General features: G+C 43.9%; 1 protein-coding gene across 1 annotated transcript in view; it reads right to left on the bottom strand.

Moving 5' to 3' along the window:
• The window catches only part of LOC129703765 (EF-hand domain-containing protein D1-like), a 66,301-nt gene extending 47,764 nt beyond the window's left edge, over nucleotides 1–18,537 (bottom strand). The window contains exon 1 of the mRNA XM_055646465.1: nucleotides 18,155–18,537. Within this exon, the coding sequence (XP_055502440.1) occupies nucleotides 18,155–18,441 (287 nt within the window). The 5' untranslated portion in view covers nucleotides 18,442–18,537. The remainder of the gene's footprint in view (nucleotides 1–18,154) is intronic.
• Between the last annotated feature and the right edge of the window lie 542 nt (nucleotides 18,538–19,079).

The following is a 19,079-nucleotide window of genomic DNA, read 5'->3' as shown; positions in this document are numbered from 1 at the left end:
TGGCCAGAGTGAGTCCCACTGTAAATTGGAGGAGCAGCTCCTCATATTTTGCCTGGGCAGTTTACACCCCAGCGGTATGAACATTGACTTCTCCAATATCAGGTAGTCCTTGCTTTCTCCTCCCCCTTCCCAGCTCTCCCTCAGCCCACTGTCACCGCCTCTTTCTTTTTCCCACCCCCCCCACATCAGTCTGAAGAAGGGTCTCGATCCGAAATGTCACCTATTTCCATTCACTCCATAGATGCTGCCTCACCCGCTGAGTTTCTCCAATATTTTTGTCTACCTTCAGCCTGAAGAACGGTCTTGAACTGAAACGTCACCCATTCCATCTCTCCAGAGATGCAGCCCACCCCCACCCACCCCCCCCAAGTTACACCAGCATTTTGTGTTCACGGTTTGCTAATCCTGTTTTATTCTCCCCACATTTCCATCAACTCCCTCCTAGACTTTACCTCTCATCTACATACTTTGGGGCCATATACACCAGCCAAATAACCTACCAACCCATGCATTGAGGATGTGGGAGGAATCTGCAACATCCCAATGGTTCAATGGTACATTTATTCTCACATGTACAGAGGTACAATTACATTCTTTTTTTGCAGACAGTTCAGTAAAAGTATTACGATATATTCGGGCCCACCGTGTCGGGGTGATCAAGCCCCTACATTGTGGGGGGGGGGGGGGGGGGAATCTCAGCTCCCCACGCCAAGAGATCGGACCGCCGCTCTGGGCTTATTGAACCTTCTGCAGAAGCAGCGCTAAAACCAGCTCAACTTTGTCCGTCTTGCCGGGTTAACATGCAGCCCAGCCTGGGCTGATAGGACACAAGCCCAGAGCTGTGGAATTAGCACTGCTTCTCCGCGCTGGCTGTGGGGCGCTGCTCCCGTCCGACTCCCGATGTCTCTGGCCTCCCCTGGACGGGGGAAGGGGGGGGGCACTTGGGAGGAGACGGGGATGGGCCAGTGGAAGTTCGGCAGCGATTGCAGCGCCGGAGCCGGGATGGATCCTGGCTGCGGATGAGACGCAGGTCTGTGTCCATGCCGCGCCACGACTGCCGAGAGGGTTTTTCACGTGTGACCTATGACCTGGGCGTGCACAGTCAGAATACCGAACTCGCTTATCGTACACTCAGACAGGTTTAGGTGCCATTTTCAAGTCCCAGTTAAGTGCAGAGTTCTTAACCTGGCTGTAAAGGCCCATTGTCCTGGTGGTGCTACTGGGCCGGCCTGGACAAAAATAGCCGTTGGTGTAAATCACGTACCGGGGAAACTCCTGCAGATAATGGGAGAACATGCACATTCCACATTGATAGGTTTAAGGTGAGGGGGGAAAAGAATTAATAGGAACTCAAGCGGTAACTTTTTCACACAAAGGGTGGTAGGTGCATGGAATGAGCTTCCGGAGAAGGTAGTTGAGGCAGGCATCATCACAACCTTTAAGAAACATTTGGACAGGTACATATATAGGACAGGTTTAGAGGGCTATGGGCCAAATGTAGACAGGTGGGACTAATGTGGATGGGACATGTTGGTCAGTGTGGGCAAGTTGGGCTGAAGGGCCTGTTTCCAAGTTGTATGACTCGATGACAGCACCCATGGAGAGGATCAAACCCAGATCTCTGATGCCATGGAGCAACAGCTCTATCCACAGCACCACTGTGCCAGCCAGCCTGCCTGCCACATGTTGACTGACAATTATTTCAGACTCCAGAACATTTAGTGGACAAACATTTAGTGGACAGATCATCTCACACTAAGTTGTGTGACAGAGTTCAACAGCCAACTGGAAAGTCAATTTGCTCACTCTCAATATAAACTTTGAGAATTGGGGATGTTCACTGCCTGGCGGCTGTAAATTTAGTTTTTTTTAAAAAAATAAACACTTTGGCAGAGCTTGTACCGTTAGTCTACTCCGATATATCATTCTCAGATACATCAGCTCCAATCAGGAAAGGGGTAGACAGTGTAATGCAGGTTAAACATAGAAAGCACAGGATCAGCACTGCTTCACGGTATGGTACAGCAGTTGCACCGTAGCGGACAGGAAGGCACTACAACGGGTGGTGAAAACCGCTCAGCACATCATCGGTGCCCCGCTCCCTGCCATGGATGCCCTCCACCGAAAACGGTGTCTGAGACGGGCTGGGAAGATCATCAAAGACCCCTCACACCCCAACCATGGACTGTTTGCCCTCCTCCCATCAGGGAGGCGGTATAGGAGCCTCAGGTCTCGTACTAGTAGGATGAGGAACAGCTTCTACAATAATACCATCACATTGCTGAACTCGGAGTCCCGCCGATAGATTTCTCCGGTCTCTCCGTCCACACTGTTTGATTATTCTGTATTTTTTATTTCTATATTGCACTACTACTACGGACTGACGTTAAACTGCATTTCGTTGTACCCATACTTGTATTTGTGCAATGACATTAAAGTTGAATTGAATTGAATCAGGCCCTTCGGTCCACAATGTCTCTGCCCAACACGATGCCTATACACACTGTCTGCCTGCACATAATCCATCGCAATTCATTCCCCGAATATCCATTCAAGTCTCTTAAATGCCACTGTTGTATCTGCCTCCACCACCACCACCACCGGCAGCACGTTCCAGGCACACACACACACACAACTCTGTGTAAACCCTCTCCGTACATCAAATAAGCTGGAGTTCACCCTCGAAACAGAGACTTTATAATCACATATAGATAACCAGCTCATTTCAAAATTCAATTCCTTTTATTAAAACAGGAAAACGTATCGGTTTCTCTTAATAGAGAGGCACAAAAAAATGGATAAGTCTGAGGCATCATAATTAATGGAGCGAGAGACTGGTAGTGGCCACAGGAAACATGTTTACAGATTATGATCTATTGCTGTAATACAATACTCACAACCCAAGTGATCTTCAGAAATTTGCACTCAGTTGCTGATCTATAATAGGCTGTATAGTAGGTCCCAGATCTCCAATAACCCAATAACAAGCAACCTTGATATCAGCATTTATACACCATTCACAAAATGATTGATTGCAACAGAGGACAAAGAATAGAATATATATTCCTAAAATAACAAAAACATTATATTACATACTATCAGCTGGAGAAGGGTTACAACCATTTGGGCGGCATGGCGGCGCAGCGGTAGAGTCGCTGCCGTCCAGCGCCATGGACCCGGGTCCCATCCTGACTACGGGTGCTGTCTGTATGGAGTTTGTACATTCTCCCTGTGACCGCGTGGGTTTTCTCTGGGACCTTCGGTTTCTTCCCACACTCCAAAGACATACAGGTTTGTCAGCTAATCGGCTGGGTATAGATGTCCTTCGTGTGTGTATAGCATAGTGTTAATGTGCGGAGATCGCTGATCGGTGTGGACATGGTGGGCCGAAGGGTTTATCTCCGCGCTGTATCTCTAAACTAAACATGAAATAAACTGCAGCTCTGGGGGCAAAGGAAAAGAAATGTGTGGATCTTAATTACAGATAGATCAGCATTACTGCCAAACTATGAGAATACCCTCAAAGGCATTGGATGGCAGATTACCAAACACTTCCTACGGAGCAGTCTTGGAGTCTGCTGTGCAATTTAATTTCCATTCTCACGCCCTCTCCCTTTTCTCCTTGTGTGCTGGCTCGAAGGGCCGAATGGCCTATTGTATATTATCCAACACCTCCCCTTCACTATCGGCCTCCCAGGGAAAGTTGCATTTTGTCCACAACTGTGTACACAATGGTCGCACCAGTAGCAGGTTACTGGGTACTTGTCTTATCCCAATGCAACTCAAGGAGATAGCGGCTCAGACGGAATGGTAACATCAAATGGTAACATCAAAAACTCAAGCAGGTTAGTAAACTACTAGACAGGGGGGGAATAATTTGGAGACAACTATACAACAGTGCAATCATTTTAAATTCAAACAAGTAGATAAATCTGGAATTAAAAAAAACTAAAGTCAGTGAAGTTGACTGTGAAGAAAAAATAAACAAGTAACTGCAGATGCTGGTTTACCAGAAAGATACAAAGTGCTGGAGTAACAACGGGTCAGGCAGCATCCTTGGAGAACATGGATAGGTGATGTTTCAGATTGGGACCCTTCCTCAGATTGATTGTGGAATGGGGTGGGGAGGAGCAGCAAGGAAGGCAGATGACAGGGAGGTCTGGACAAAGCAGACTTACCATATTCCACCTACTGAAGGTCTGAGGGTAACATGTATGAAATGCAACTTTTTATACGACCCCACACAAATCATGTTGCCAGGGAGATTGTGAAAAAAGAAAGACTTCAGATACAGGCTTCCTCGGGCAATATAGTTCCATTAGAATGATTACTACAGATAAGATGCTGCCTAGAAATTAGTCTGCACCGTTACATTAAATGGTCAACCGAGGCTTTAAGCCTTAAATTCACCATGCCTGAAGCTAAACCTTTCCTTCAAACAAGCTACAGCTGTGGAGTCAATATGTTCACCATTCAATCTTGCAGAAGAACTCACATGCGCATTACATCTCCGACACCATTTGCACACTAGGTGTGTCCAACACATAGTAACATCAGAACAACAATGATGATGATGTTATAGAGATACTCACTTCGGACAAAGTCCAAGTCGATCAGTGATCTCACTTTCTCATCATTCCTTACCCACTGGGGGCAATTTACAGAGGACCATTAATCCTCATATATTTGGGATGTGGGAAGAAGCCGGAGCAACTGGAGCAACCCCATGCAGTCAGAGGGAGATATTGTAAACTCTGCACAGGCAGCATGCAAGGTTAGGATCGGACTCGGGTCTCTGGCCCCGTTAGGCAGCAGATCCACCAGCTGCGCCGCTGTTATCATCTCAATCCACATATTGTCCAATTTTCAATGGTTTTGTGCATGAAAAACACTGTGGTAAAAAGGTTCTGGACTCGGATAAACTGAATTATTTGAAAGGGTGATTGAAGTTTCTAAATTTAAGAAGGCATCAGTTCTATTGGAAGTGGAACAATATTGGTCTGTGAGCTCGTTTGCTCAAGATACTGCAATATTTGAGCATTTCTAAACTACAAAAATAGCCAATTATCCTTTTGTCTGCGGATCCAAGGGTGACCAGCTGTGCCAAGGCCTGGCTGCTGCTTGTAAGACTAATACACACAATGTCAAACTTGTACTGGGCTTTATTGATTTATTTTCCACGATGGAAATATTCCAGAAAGCCATCATTTCGTACCACTGCTGCTCAGCTGGTTACCCTGCAGTACAAAGAGCCGAGTCACTTGAAACTGTTTGGCTCATTCTGGCAGTGTTGCATAGTAAACAATGGCAATCTGCTCCAGAATAGGATTCATTAAATCCATAAATGTTATGGTTGCACACAATAGCATCACATTTAACTTGCCTCGTATAGTCTATATCCTTTTGGAGATCTTTAAGCAGTGTATAATACAAGGCGTAGCTGTACACTGTGGATGACTTGATTGCAATCATGCATTGTCTTTCCGCTGTCAGGTTAGCATGCAACAAAAACTTTTCACTGTACCTTGGTACACGTGACAATAAACTGAATTAAACTAAAAAGACAGCACCTCAATTTTCACTTGTATCTTGTTCACAGGATGTCAAGTCCTAAACAAAATCAGTGACCCTTTGACATATGACGATATGATCTCCATTCTACCAAAATGCCCTTATTGTATGCTGATGAGAGGCCTTTGAACTGATGGATTCAATCTTTATTTTCACCTTTTATAAAGGATAGAGCCTTTTCTATTGCTGCCCCGGCACTCTGGAACACCTTGCCGCTGCAGATCAGACAGGCCCCTTCACTGTCCATCTTTAAATCCTCCCTAAAAACTCACTTTTATTCACTGGCTTTCGACACTGGCTGAGACTTTGTTCCTGTTTTAGTGCTTTTAATGTCTTTTAATTTTTACTGTTTTTATAGTCCTGTCATCTTAATGGTTTTAGTAGTTTGTAATAACTTTTTGTTGACTTCCCATGTACAGCACTTTGTGGTAACTGATGTTGTCTAAAAGCGCTTTATAAATAAAGTTATTATTATTATAGTTATTATTTTGCATCTTTCCAGAATTTGCCATTTGACTTCTAGTCATACATCGTGGAAACAGGAGCTTCGGCCCAACTTGCCCACACCGACCAACGTGTCCAGTCTAGTCCCACTTGCCTATGTTTGGCCCATATCCCTCTAAACCTGTCCTATCCATGTACCCGTCTAATTGTTTCTTAAATGTTGCAAGAGTCTTTGCCTTAACACCTCCTCCATGGACCCACCGCCTTGTGTGTGAAAGTTACCTCCCAGATTCCCATTAACTCTTTCCTCCTTCACCTTAAACCCATGTCCTCTATTCCAATTTTAGTTTTTTTTAATTATTTGCAGATTAGCCCAATGAAAACAGTTCTCTCACCTTTCCTCAATAGTCACATGTTCAAACGATTCTTAACTTGCCTTTGTTTAAATTGCAGAATATATTCAACAGTCCTCACCTCACCCAGTCCCATTGTGCCACAGAACTTTAAACTATTCAATGGTCTCTTATATTGCCATTGTCTCAATAAAACACTGTTTCCTGTTCGCCTGGTCCATAATAGCAAGTTTCCCCAAATTAAAGAGCTCTTGGAAAAAATCATTTAGCTATTTGGCGAGGAATATCATTGAAAATTACTTACTGTAAATGAGTTTATGTAGACCGTAAATAGAACAGTCACAATCGTGGAGTGTGCCCCAAGGCTACACAAATACTGGGGGCATCTGTTACAGGTAGAAAATGAAAGATGTAGATGAATAATATTGTAAATATGATAAAGAAACTTCTTGCATTCCCACAGAACTTACACAAGATCAGCTCATCCATATTTCACATGGATTGCAGGAGAAAGGTCTATGCAGATGGTATCCTTTTACCATCAGTTTAGTTTAGAGATAGTGTGAAAACAGGCCCTTCGGCCCACCAAGCCCGCACCGAACTGTAATCACCTGTTCACAATGGTTATACACTGCACACACGGGACGATTTTGCAGAAGCCAATTAATCTACAAATCTCCATGGCTTTGGAATGTGGGCGATAACTGGAGCATCTGGAGAAAACCCACGAGGTTACAGGGAGAACGTATAACTGACTGTAAGGCAGCAGCTCCACCCGCTGCGCCACTGTGCCACACTGAATTCACTAACCCAACCATCACCCTCAGTGTTTCGAAAAGGAGTGAGGCAGTCATCTCGTCAGTTTGGGTGCATTTTGCAAGAGTTTTTATTGTCCGAACTGCAGACTAAAATGTTGAAGAGCCAATATTAACTTCAACTAAATAAGAAACAGCTCAGTAACAAGGCTGGCTTAGTGGCGCAGCGCTAGAGCAGCTGCCTCACAGCACCAGGAACCCTGGTTCCATTAAACAGCGGTGCAGTCCATGTGGAGTTTGCACGTTCCCCCTGTGACTGCATGTGTTTCCTCCGGGTACTCCAGTTTCCTACCACATCCCAAAGACGTTAGAGTTTGTAGGCTAATTGCCCTAGTAGGGAGTGGACGAGTAAGTGGGATAAAATAGAACTAGTGTGAATGGGTGATCAATGATTGGCTTGGACTTTGTGAGCTGAAGAGCCAGTTTCTATGCTGCATCTTTAAACTAAAACTATTTAAACGAGTAAATGAAAATGCAATCCAAAACAACACTGAAAATGTCTGCAGATGTTTACTTGTTAAATGCTGCGCTTTGCAAGAATCCTAAACGTTCATTCTGCAGTTTAGTTAAAATATTGAATTGTAAATGAGCAGCTGGACAACTCCTCCAGATCGCCTGGCACTATTGAAAAAGCTTCATTTTCCCTGTTTGTAGGTATATTCCAGCTCGAGTCAGGAATAAAATGCAACACTCATATCCTGCTATTTATTCTCAGTATTTACTCAGCTAAAAAAGTTAAAGTATATACTATTGGTTACATGTCAAGGACAGCTTGTTCCAGTGAAATGGTTATTATTTTTACACCCAAGATTGGCTTTCATTCAGGTCATTGCATTTACATGTATTTTGATTGCAGTACTTTTTTTAAAATACAGGAAATCTAGGTCAAACCTATATCCTGAGTGACTAGAGTTACCAGATCAAAATACCTGCGTGGCTCATTAACACAAAATCTGGGAAGAAAACTATTTGTGACTGCTATTGACAGTCAATACTAAGGAACACAATTTTCTACTCAGGAAGAACGAATGGAAAAGTGAAAGATTGTTCTGACAGCCAACCTCTTAATTTAGCTCAGTCATGAGGAATCGACAGGGAATAAAACAGCATCGTTCCATATGGGAGGGGAGGAAGGGAAATGAAATGAAACGCTGCAGGAATAATGGTTACACTTTGTGCAGGAACAGTTCAGATCATACTGGAATATAATAATTATTATTATTAATGCAGTCACCACATTAACTGACAAGATGAAACATTGAAGGGTTTAGAGATACAGCACGGAAACAGGCCCTTCGGCCCACCGAGTCCGCACCAACCCCCACACATTAACATTATCCTACACACACCAAGGACAATTTACATTTATACCACGCCAATTAACCTTCAAACCCGGATGTCTTTGGAGTGTAGAAGGGAACCGAAGGTCCCAGAGAAAACCCACGCGATCACGGGGAGAACGTACAAACTCCATACAGACAGCAATAATAGTCGGGATCGAACCCGCGTCTCTGGCGCAGAAAACGCTATGATAGCGACTCTATCGCTATGCCACCGTGCCGCCCGGAGAGTCCAGCATTAAAGCAGCTCACAATTTTGAAATAAATATCATTGCATGATTAATTTGTGCCCTAGTGCGTTTAGTTTTGCATAAAGTCCAAGATCAAACATTTGGGGTCAATGAGAATACTGTGATTTTGCTAATCAGACAACGTAATGGATTGTGGATAAAGTCACCATTTTATCAATTTAAAAATAACTTCCTGGTTCATCAAGGATCTCCAAATCTTGCAACTGATGACTCAGCTGATGAACATGGGCAGCGGGGAGGAAACCACTCACATACAAGTCCTTGTGAAATACCATCCATGATGCAGCTTGCTGGATGCTGTTGAAAATTCCCAATATCATATATCAGTCGAGTCGTTTACTTTAGTTTAATGTCACGTGTACCGAGGTACAGTGAAACGTTTTGCACTACTTGCGTATACGAAGGAACTGCAGATGCTGGTTTAAACCAAAGATACACAAAAAGCTGGAGTAACTCAGTGGGACAGGCAGCATCTCTGGAGAGAAGGAATGTAGAAAAGCTGCATCTCCGAGCAGGTAGGGACTGAGAAAAATAGTTTCCCCCACCCCCCCACATAAAAATACTAGAAGACCTTCAAACAAACACTTTTAACTCACTAAAATTTAAAAAAAGGATGAAAGGACTAACAGCTGTGGGCTGAAGGGCCTGCTTTTGTGTTGTACTCTTCTGTGTTCTATAGAACAAAAACAGTACAGCACCAGAGCAGGCCATTCGGCCCACAATGTCTGTGCTACATATGATGCCGAGCCCCTCACTTATTTACCTGCACATAAACCATATCCCTGCATATCCATATGCCTAGTATCAGAGTATTTGTTGCCACCACCACCCTTCGCAGTGAATTCCAGGCACTCATCACCCTCTGTGTAAAAACAAAACTTGTCCCTCTCACCTTAATGCTATGCCCTGTGTGTAAACGGGGCAATGGGCTAGACAAGATGGTGATGGATAAAAGATAGACCATGACATTCATGAATTGCTTCCCAAGAACCATCAGACATGGTTGTATCAGTTGGACTCGAAAGATAAATGTTCTCTGGATCGAAGGGCTTTCAACTCCATAACCGTGTGCCAAAATGCACAAGTGGATACAAGGCTGAAGGCTCTCCAATAGATTTATCTTGTGATGTATAATGTTGGGATTGTTTTTCTCAGTGGACAGTGTAGACATAAATGCTGGAGAAACTCAGCGGGCGAGGCAGCATCTATGGAGCGAAGGAAATAGGCAACATTTCGGGACAAAACCCTTCTTCAGACTGACCAATAAAATTTGTTTTTAAATTTTAGGCTAAAATAGGTTTCAAATTCTACAAAGTTCTGCGTCCTCATTTTAAAATAACATGTCAAATACTACAATCCTTTTAACAGCAATCATTACACAAGAAAAAGGCCAAGTCTTCTGTGTAAATGAGCCAATCCATTGTAATTGTAGGGAGGGGCATATACTGTATCATGGCCAGCAGGGAAGATAAGAACATAGTTTGAGCTGAGAAAGATACTTCAGTTTAGGTGGGAGTTTAGGGATGGTATCCAGTGGTTTAGAAAGCTTGCTGACCTTGCAAGCAACTGTTACCTTGGTTCTCAATCCAACTACTTGCAAAGGTCATTATTGAATAAACTTGCATGTTAACGAAGGTTCTGAAATGATTATAAAAAGAATGGAAACAACTTGCGTTGGTCTCAACCAGCTATCTAATAGTGCAATACTTCACCAACTTGGATTGAATCTTTATATACTTCTCATGCCAAAATATATTGTCCTGGCTTCCAGTAAGCACTGGTTTCTGCAGTTAGCGGTGCAGTGAATGAGAGTTTTACAGTGAATGAGAAGCAGGTAAAGCTCTGCTGCACTAGCAAGTACAGCAATTGCTCCATGCCTCAACCTCATTTCATCCAGTCTGATCATGTGTCAGTGATGCTTCTGCCAGCTTAACCCAGTGGTATGAACATTGATTTATCTAACTCCAAGTAACCCTTGCGTCCCTTCTCTTTCCATTCCTCCCCCACCCCAGCCATCGTACTAGTTTCACTGTCATCCAGCTGAGTTTCACTGTTTCTATCGCCTTCCCCATTGCCAACAATTGTCCATTATGGGGCACCCTCTTTCCTTGATCATTGTTGCTTTTTGCAAATCTTTCGTTCCCCAATATGTCACCTATTTCTTTTCTCCACAGATGACGTCTGACCCGCTGAGTTTCTCCAGCATGTCTGTCTATCTTCAGCTTGCAGACAGAGATCGAAGAGAAAGAGAGCAACAGTCTGTGGAGAGCCAGGCCTGTCTGGAGTCAGTAAACTGGAACATGTTCAAGACCACTTGATTATTAAGGATTAAAAGGACAAGCCTCCTCTCCACACCAGCAAGATTCTACCATTCAATAAACACGTTGGGCAGCAGCCAGCTAACCTACCAAAATGCAAGCCTTTGGAACATGGAAGGAAACTGAAGCATTTGGAGGAAGTCCATGGTCATAGGGAGAATGTGCAGCCTCCACACACACACAGAACCAGGGGGACAATATTGAACCTGGGTCGTTGGAGCTATGAGGCAGCAGCTCTACTACCTGTGCCACTTTAAACATTGAAACCGAGTGAGGTCTGAATCTGTAGAATGTTAACAGCTAGATGCTATAGGTCTGGGTGTCAACATAGTTCATTTTCCTGGTGAACTAACAACACTGAATGCAGCCCAAATTGAAAGTTAAAGTCTAATAAGACATTGAAGTCAAATTCATCAGAGGATGCGGCGATCTAATTTACACTGTACAAGATTTGGCCGAAACCCTTTGCACCTTCATGGTGTGATTTCAAGGGTTAGCCACTTTGGGGAAAATCAGTCTATGTTGATTAAGCAAGTCTATACATAGAGTGAAACTGGAATTTAAACAGAATGAATCATTGTAGAACTGTTAAAAAAAAACGACAGCTAGAGTTTGCGATGTACGGAGAGAAATAGGATCTGGGTGTCACACGCATAGTATGCCTCATTTGTAGGTTACGTCGAACTGGTGAGGGCCCCATAACATCGACACTGCTTTGGTGCCACCTCCTGCACAGCCACAAATTGACTTCAACTTTAAAGTCTGAAATAAGACATTGACAGTCCCTAAATTCCTTTCATCATTGAGGGATAGCAATTAGTCTATACCCAGAAGCTATATCTAATTTACCACTGTAAGGACTCCATCCCCTAGATCCGTTACGCGCGCTTGAAGTTGTCAAAACCACTTTGCGGGGGGTTCCCCTCCTCCACCATAAATTACTAAAATGACCGAGTCCCCCTAGGTGTGAATGTATTTCAAGATTAAATTAGTTGTTAGCATATTATTTCTTTTGGGGAAATATCAGTCTATGTATAGATTAAGCAAGTCTATACATAGAACAGTGAAACTGGAATTTTAAACAGAATATTCACAACACATTGACAGAAACTCTTAAAAAAAAACGACAAGGTCATTAAACAAATACCTTATTCCTGGGTCTTTAAGCGATGTACGGATAGGAACAGCACCTCATGGTTGGGGGAGTCTGCACCCCGGGGGGAACATCGAAATGTTAGTCCTTGGTCTCCTCCCCTTCCTCAATCCCCTGCTGTCTCCTAGATCCAGGGGCTACTCCTCTTTTCCCTTTCTTGTCCCCACCCCCACCCCCACCCCTGATCAGTCTGAAGACGAGTTGCCTATTTCCTTCGCTCCATAGATGGCACCCCCGTTTCAGCTTTTCTGTGTAACCTGGGACAAATGGGAATAGCTTAGATGGGGCATCTTGGTCGGCTGCGACGAGTTGGGCTGAAGGGCCCGTTTCCGTGTTGCAAAATCAACTATTAAAGAAAAAAACCAAATAAGACAGTGGGCCAAAGGGCCTGGTCCTGTGATGTATTGTTCGATGTTCTAAGATAACCACATTTTTAAATATGTCGAACCTACAACAACCTAAGTACCGTACATCAATATTGTAAAATAAATATAATGCATAGAGTCATCCGTACATCGTGAGGAAACGGGCCCTCCGGCCCAGCTGCTCCACACCAGCCAACATGTCCCATCTACACTAGTCCCAGCTACCTGCGTTTGCTCAATTTCCGTCTAAACCCGTCCTATCCATGTACCTGTTGTTAGAACGTTGCCATGGTACCCGGCTCAACTACATCCTCCAGTAACTTGTTCCATACACCCACTGCCCTTAGTGTGAAAAGGTTACCCCTCACATTCCTTTTAAACCTTTCCCCCCTCACCTTAAACCCGTGTCCTCTTGTGGAATAGATCTCTTCCCCCATTCAAACCATAAACAAGACCAACAGAGTTCGTTACAAAATGCCAATTCTAGGCCATAGTGAGACCATCTTATATTCAGAACCTCAATGATTGGAACACTGCAATGTTGGGTATGATATGAATATAGAACGGAAGAGTATAGCAGAAACTGGCCCTACAGCCCACAATGTCCATGATGCCATAATAAATGACTCATCTGCCTGCATGCGATCCATATCCCTCCATATCCATATGTCTATCTAAAATGTAGTTATCAACTTGGACCCCAAGATCCCTTTGTACATCAATGCAGTTAAGGGACATGCCATGAATTATATATTTCTCCCCCCCCCCCCCCCTTCTTCAATTTGACCTGCCAAAGTGCAACCCTCACACTTGCAGTTTGATTAAACTCCATCTGCCATTTCTCCACCCATTTCTGCAGCAGATCTATATCCCGCTGTATACTTTGACAGCCAATAGCGTTTGCAATATAACTGCTGCTCGCACGTGACCTTTCAATAGGCTAGTTTGAATGCAGTGTGATTTTTCGTGTCCAGTGAAAAAATGCTGCGAATAGCAAGCTAAAAAGACAAGGGCTAAAGTCTTGCCCCACAAATGCTATATAGGGTAAGTTTCAACCATTTCATCTATTTTAAATATAGTGTCTATTTTATTTATGCGCTAGATGTTCGGAAAGTAAAACATGAGCTTGCAATTATTGCTTGTCTTCAAAATGACGTTGTCAGCCACATCAAAAGGTATGGCAATTTGGCATCCAACTTATTCAGCACAACTCATCAAATAAACAACTGGTATCCAGGACTATGGAACCTACAAATGATTCAAAACAGGTTTTACAAACTAATATTTCAAACAATGTTTGTGTGGGATTTTTGATACAATGCAAGGATCCAGGACCTTAAGAATCAAAAACAATTAAATCAAGATTTACTGGTAACAAAGCAAAACATATATTTCTTATTCTGAACTCATCTGAACATGATCCTCCTGCTAAAACTAAGTTTAAAAGACCCACAGTGGATTACAGTGAATAGAACAAACTAATATAGGTCTGAAGAAGGGTCTCGACCCAAAACTTCACCCATTCCTTCTCTCCAGAGATGCTGCCTGTCCCGTTGAGTTACTCCAGCATTTTGTGTCTATCTTCAGTTTAAACCAGCATCTGCAGTTCCTTCTAACACAACTGATAAAAGCTTGAAGAGCAGCAAACTATTTATAGTTGATCCTATGGATTGCAGGTTGAAGGACATTGTGAAGTGGGGACAAAGGCTCCTCGCTCAATTAGAAACAATTTGCTTTCAAAGCTTGAACACTATATCCACACAGGAAACAATGAGTGCTAGAAGCTAGATACAGAGGGGACGGTGTGTGTATTGGATACAAGTTGGAAATCACAGGTGTCCCCCGGTAGAGCATTTCAGCAAAACCTATTTTCCTTCCAAATGCAAAACTGCTAAAAATCTGAAGAGTGCAAATGGGAGAAGAAAATCCTTGTTGGTTAATAGTTTTTGCAGTTTCCTAACCCACAATTGTTTTAGCACCATATATGGAGCAGCATTGTTAGTGAACTGCATGCTCAGCTCCCCATTGATATAGGTAACCCGATAAGGCACATTTATGCAGGTTGTTGACTTTTAATTTAGAAAAGTCATTGATTGACTTGAAAATCATGACCGATAATGTCATAAAAAAAGCACTTTGTTGAAATTTAGTTCAGACAGTCTTGCAGCAGTCGAGTCATTTAACTTTTGAAACAAAGCAACTTACATTTGGAGCCACAGCACCTCATATTCCGCTTGGGGAGTCTGCATCCTGCAGGCATGAACATTGAATTCTCCCAATTTTGTTCGCCCTTGCCGTCTCCTCCTATCCCTCAGCCCTCGGGCTCCTCCTCCTCCTGCTTTTTCCTTTCTTCTCCCCACCACCCCCACCTCCCATCAATCTGAAGAAGGGTTTCGGCACGAAACGTTGCCTATTTCCTTCGCTCCATAGATGCTGCTGCACCCGCTGAGTTTCTCCAGCATTTTTGTCTACCTTCGATTTTCCAGCATCTGCAGTTCCTCTTAAACAACTTACACAACTAGTTGCACACCATTCAGCAGTTCTTCCAGAATTTTGAATGTCACATTCATGCATTGAACGTTTTTTAATGTTACATTAACTGTTCAATCAAATTTGAATTATGTTATACCCATTCATTTAGTTGATTATTCAAACTGCCAGATGTTGGAGTAACGTTTAGCCAAATTAAATTGTGGCTCATGTTGCATTGTGTCAGATATGTGGTCAGTCAGAGGCAAATGAGGAGAGGTGCCAGAGAGGTAGAGATTGAGCATTGGACACACGCAGAAACACACACGTCTACACACGATCATGTCAAATGCCAATGGACAATAAACAAAATCCAGACTAGAACCCCAGGATTCTAGAACAAACTAAGACAGTGTTGGAGATGCTCTCAATACAATTGGATTAATCAGGCTGGGGAAAAAAGACAACTTGATTGCCACGATTCAAACACAAGTTGCAAGATGTCAATGCCTTGGAAAGAACATTAAAAAACTGAATATGTAGGAAGGAACTGCAGATGCTGGTTTAAACCGAATATATAGACATAAAAAGCTGGAGTAACTCAGCGGGTCAGACAGCATCTCTTGATAAAAGGAATAGGTGACGTTTTGGGTTGAGGTCTGAAGCAAAGTCTTGATTAAAAAACTGAAGGCAACTGGAGGCAGATAAACAATTTGCAAGGGACCAAGGCTGATGATACAATGCTTGATTATGGCAGCAATCTATGAATAGACGGTCAAGGAAAGGCAATAATTTACAATGGTCAGTTGTTCCGAGATCTAGCAGCTTAGTAGAGCATGGGTCAAGAGGCAGGAAGCAGGATCAGTTGGCAAGGCAGCTGAAGTGGGAAAGTGGAGGAGTTTCGGGTGGATAATCTCAACCTGAGATGGCACAGGACTATGAGCTGCTGCTTGTTGCTGGACAGGAGGGGATTTACAGCGAATGATAGATGGAGAAATGGTCACTGGCATTGTCACATGTGCAAACGCAGAGTGAAATTCGTTTTTGCTCAATGACAAGGGAACAAGTGGACACGAGGGTGTATGCCTGTGGGTACACACAAAATGCTGGAGTAACTCAGCAGGTGAGGCAGCATCTCTGTAGAGAAGGAATGGGTGATGTTTCAGGTCGAGACCCTTCTTCAGTCCTGTGTCTGCCAGTCTGTGGAATGGAAATCACCGAGGCAGAGATGAGGGAAATGTTGTCAAGCCTCATGGATCATCTGATGAGGAAAACAAAGTGGAGGAACTCGGGCCAGGCAACATCCTCCACAGATGCTGCCCGACCGGCTGAGTTCCTCCAGCACCATGTTTTCCCCAAGGCCCCAGCATCTGCTTGTGTCTCCATTACACAATGATGATTTGAAATAAAAAAGGGGCAAGATGGAAGACAGTTCCAGTAAAGAAGGGAGAGAAGACCAGATCAAGTTAGAATTCTTCTCCGAGATTTTTCAGGCCAGTCAACGGTTAAGGCTGCAGCAGCAAGTTACTCAGTGTCTCATTTGTCATTGAATTTCTGCATGGAATCCGTGGGGAATTTCTGGCGTAGGAGACTGCATTGGGCAGCTTGAGAACTGCACATGAAACACATGAGGAACTGCAGATACGGCAGAACAAACATTAGTGTAGTGTTTAGGTGAGCTAGACATCTTGCCCAGTGCCCATTGCCCAGGGCCCAGTGCCCAGGTGGGCTAGACATCTTGCCCAGTGTCCAGTGTCCAGCCACGCCACTGGCATTGACAGATGTACTGTTGTTACATGGTTGCATACTCATTACTGTATAAAAAAAACTGCAGAACTGAAATTTCATTATTTTTTTTTAAAGTCCATGAATATTTCAAACTCTGCAGCCAGCAGACAACTCGGTTGTCAGCAAACCTACACCCTTCCTCAACAACAAAAAATCCCTTCGTCAACAACAAAAAATCCCTTCTCTTTCTGCAAAAGACTTCTCCGGTTTATGATAGTTTTTAGTGTCCTGATTTTTGAAAGCGTGCCAGGGGAACTGAGGAAGTGGAATGGGGGCAAGAGATCTAAATGTTTACTAACTACAACACCCGCTGGGTTACTCCAGCACCTTGTGTCTGTGTGTGTGTGTGTGTGTGTGTGTGTGTGTGTGTGTGTGTAACACACTGCTGGCGGAGACACAGTGTTTACACAGCCAAGTAAGTGTTGGATCACTCACACTACACCAATCCAAAATAAAGTCGGCAAGCACACAGCTTGTATTTCCCCTGGATGATTGGGATGGGAGGAACAGCGCATCGTCTGCCCTGGTTTGAAGCGTCTCTTGTTCTAGACGCACCCACCCAGATCTGCATCATTAATTACAAATTCCACTCCGCAGCAGGGAGTGTTACTGCTCATTGTGAATGATTAGCACAAGGCTCTAGGGATGGGGCAGCTCTCGGTGAAGTAGGCGTGGTGGAGTATCTATATTAATGGGACATTTATTGAAGGGCAGGTGTTTCCTGGCTGGCTGCAGTTACTCGGACAGTCGAGTTCAGCTGCATTTGATCCACCGCCCGGGATAACGTGGAAGAAACACACACACACACACACACTGAGGTCAAGCCCAGGAAATATAGACACCAAAAGCTGGAGTAACTCAGCGGGTCAGGCAGCATCTCTGGGGGAGAAGGAATAGATAGATCACCCTTCTGCAGACAGAGAGTTAGGGGAGAGGGAGACAGTGATTATAGACAGATGGAGAATGAATGGATGAAAGATCAGAAACTCCAGCCCCTGCTCGCTACAACATTGCAGGCACGTTTCATCCCCCCACCCCCCTCTAACTGCCTCCCCTCCCTCACTAACTGCATCATTTGTATTTAAAAACAAACTCCAAAGTTCTTTTAACTGGCACAGATATATCTAGAAAACGTCAGCATTAGAATGACAAAGGACATCTGAAACAATGACACAATAAGTAACGTTTGAGAAAGGCGACCCATTCATTCCCCGAGACCCCGATGTTATATTACAGAACATTTAACAACACGAGCTGATACAACTCGCTGCATCGCCCAATACTCACTGTTTGAACATTTTCTCCATGTCTTTAATCTGTTTCCTGGTGAATTCCTTGAACTCAGTGTAAGGGTTAAACACCTTGGTCTGTTTGGGCTCTGTGATGCCTTCATTGATCCCCAGTCTCCGGGTCAGTTTAGCGGACAGCTCAGTGTCTGCACTGCATGTGACTGGCTTTTCCTCCGCGTCTCCCAGATGAATATTATTGTCTAGTGTATCACCGTTGGCATTGTCCGTTGACATTTGCAGCATCAGCCGGCGTTGCAGCTTCTTGGCCAGCTCCTCCGATGCCATGTCGACACGTGAGAGTTTAAATCGCCTCCTGCACCCAGGCTGGGAAACTTACAAACACTTAATTCAACTCAGAACCAAACCGCTGCCCGCTTTATAACTTCGTGAGTGAGTGAGTGAGGCGGAACCCACAGTGACTGGCCATTAGCAACACTGCTGTGGAATAACGTCACACAATCCAATCATTGAGAGCAGGGAATGTTATGTTACTGTCTGTACCTTGTGAATTGGTCCAGTATTCACCAACGTGTGGCCACACCATTACTGGACATCAGGTTTTATTGATTATCCGCCAGGAACTATGTGATGGGTTGAAACTAGAGATACAAAGTGGTGCATTAACTCAACGGGGCAGCCAGCGTCTCCGGAGAAGGTCATGTTTCAGAGGAGCAGAATTAGAGTGACCATTCAGCCCATTCACCCTTCTCCCCCCCCATTCAATCATGGCTGATTTATTTTCCCCTCTCAAACCCATTTCCGTGCATTCTCCCTGTAACCTTTGCCATCCTTATTAAACAACACTGTATGTATGTGTGTAAGAATGAACTGCAGATGCTGGTTACACAGAAGGTAGACTTTGATGCAATCCTTCTCACCCCTCTAGTTTTCCTCTCCCCTGACTCTCAGCCTGCAGAAGGGTC

This window comes from Leucoraja erinacea, chromosome 14 (genome assembly GCF_028641065.1).
Source record: "Leucoraja erinacea ecotype New England chromosome 14, Leri_hhj_1, whole genome shotgun sequence".
NCBI lineage: Eukaryota > Metazoa > Chordata > Chondrichthyes > Rajiformes > Rajidae > Leucoraja > Leucoraja erinaceus.
This window is presented reverse-complemented; position numbering and strand designations above follow the sequence as displayed.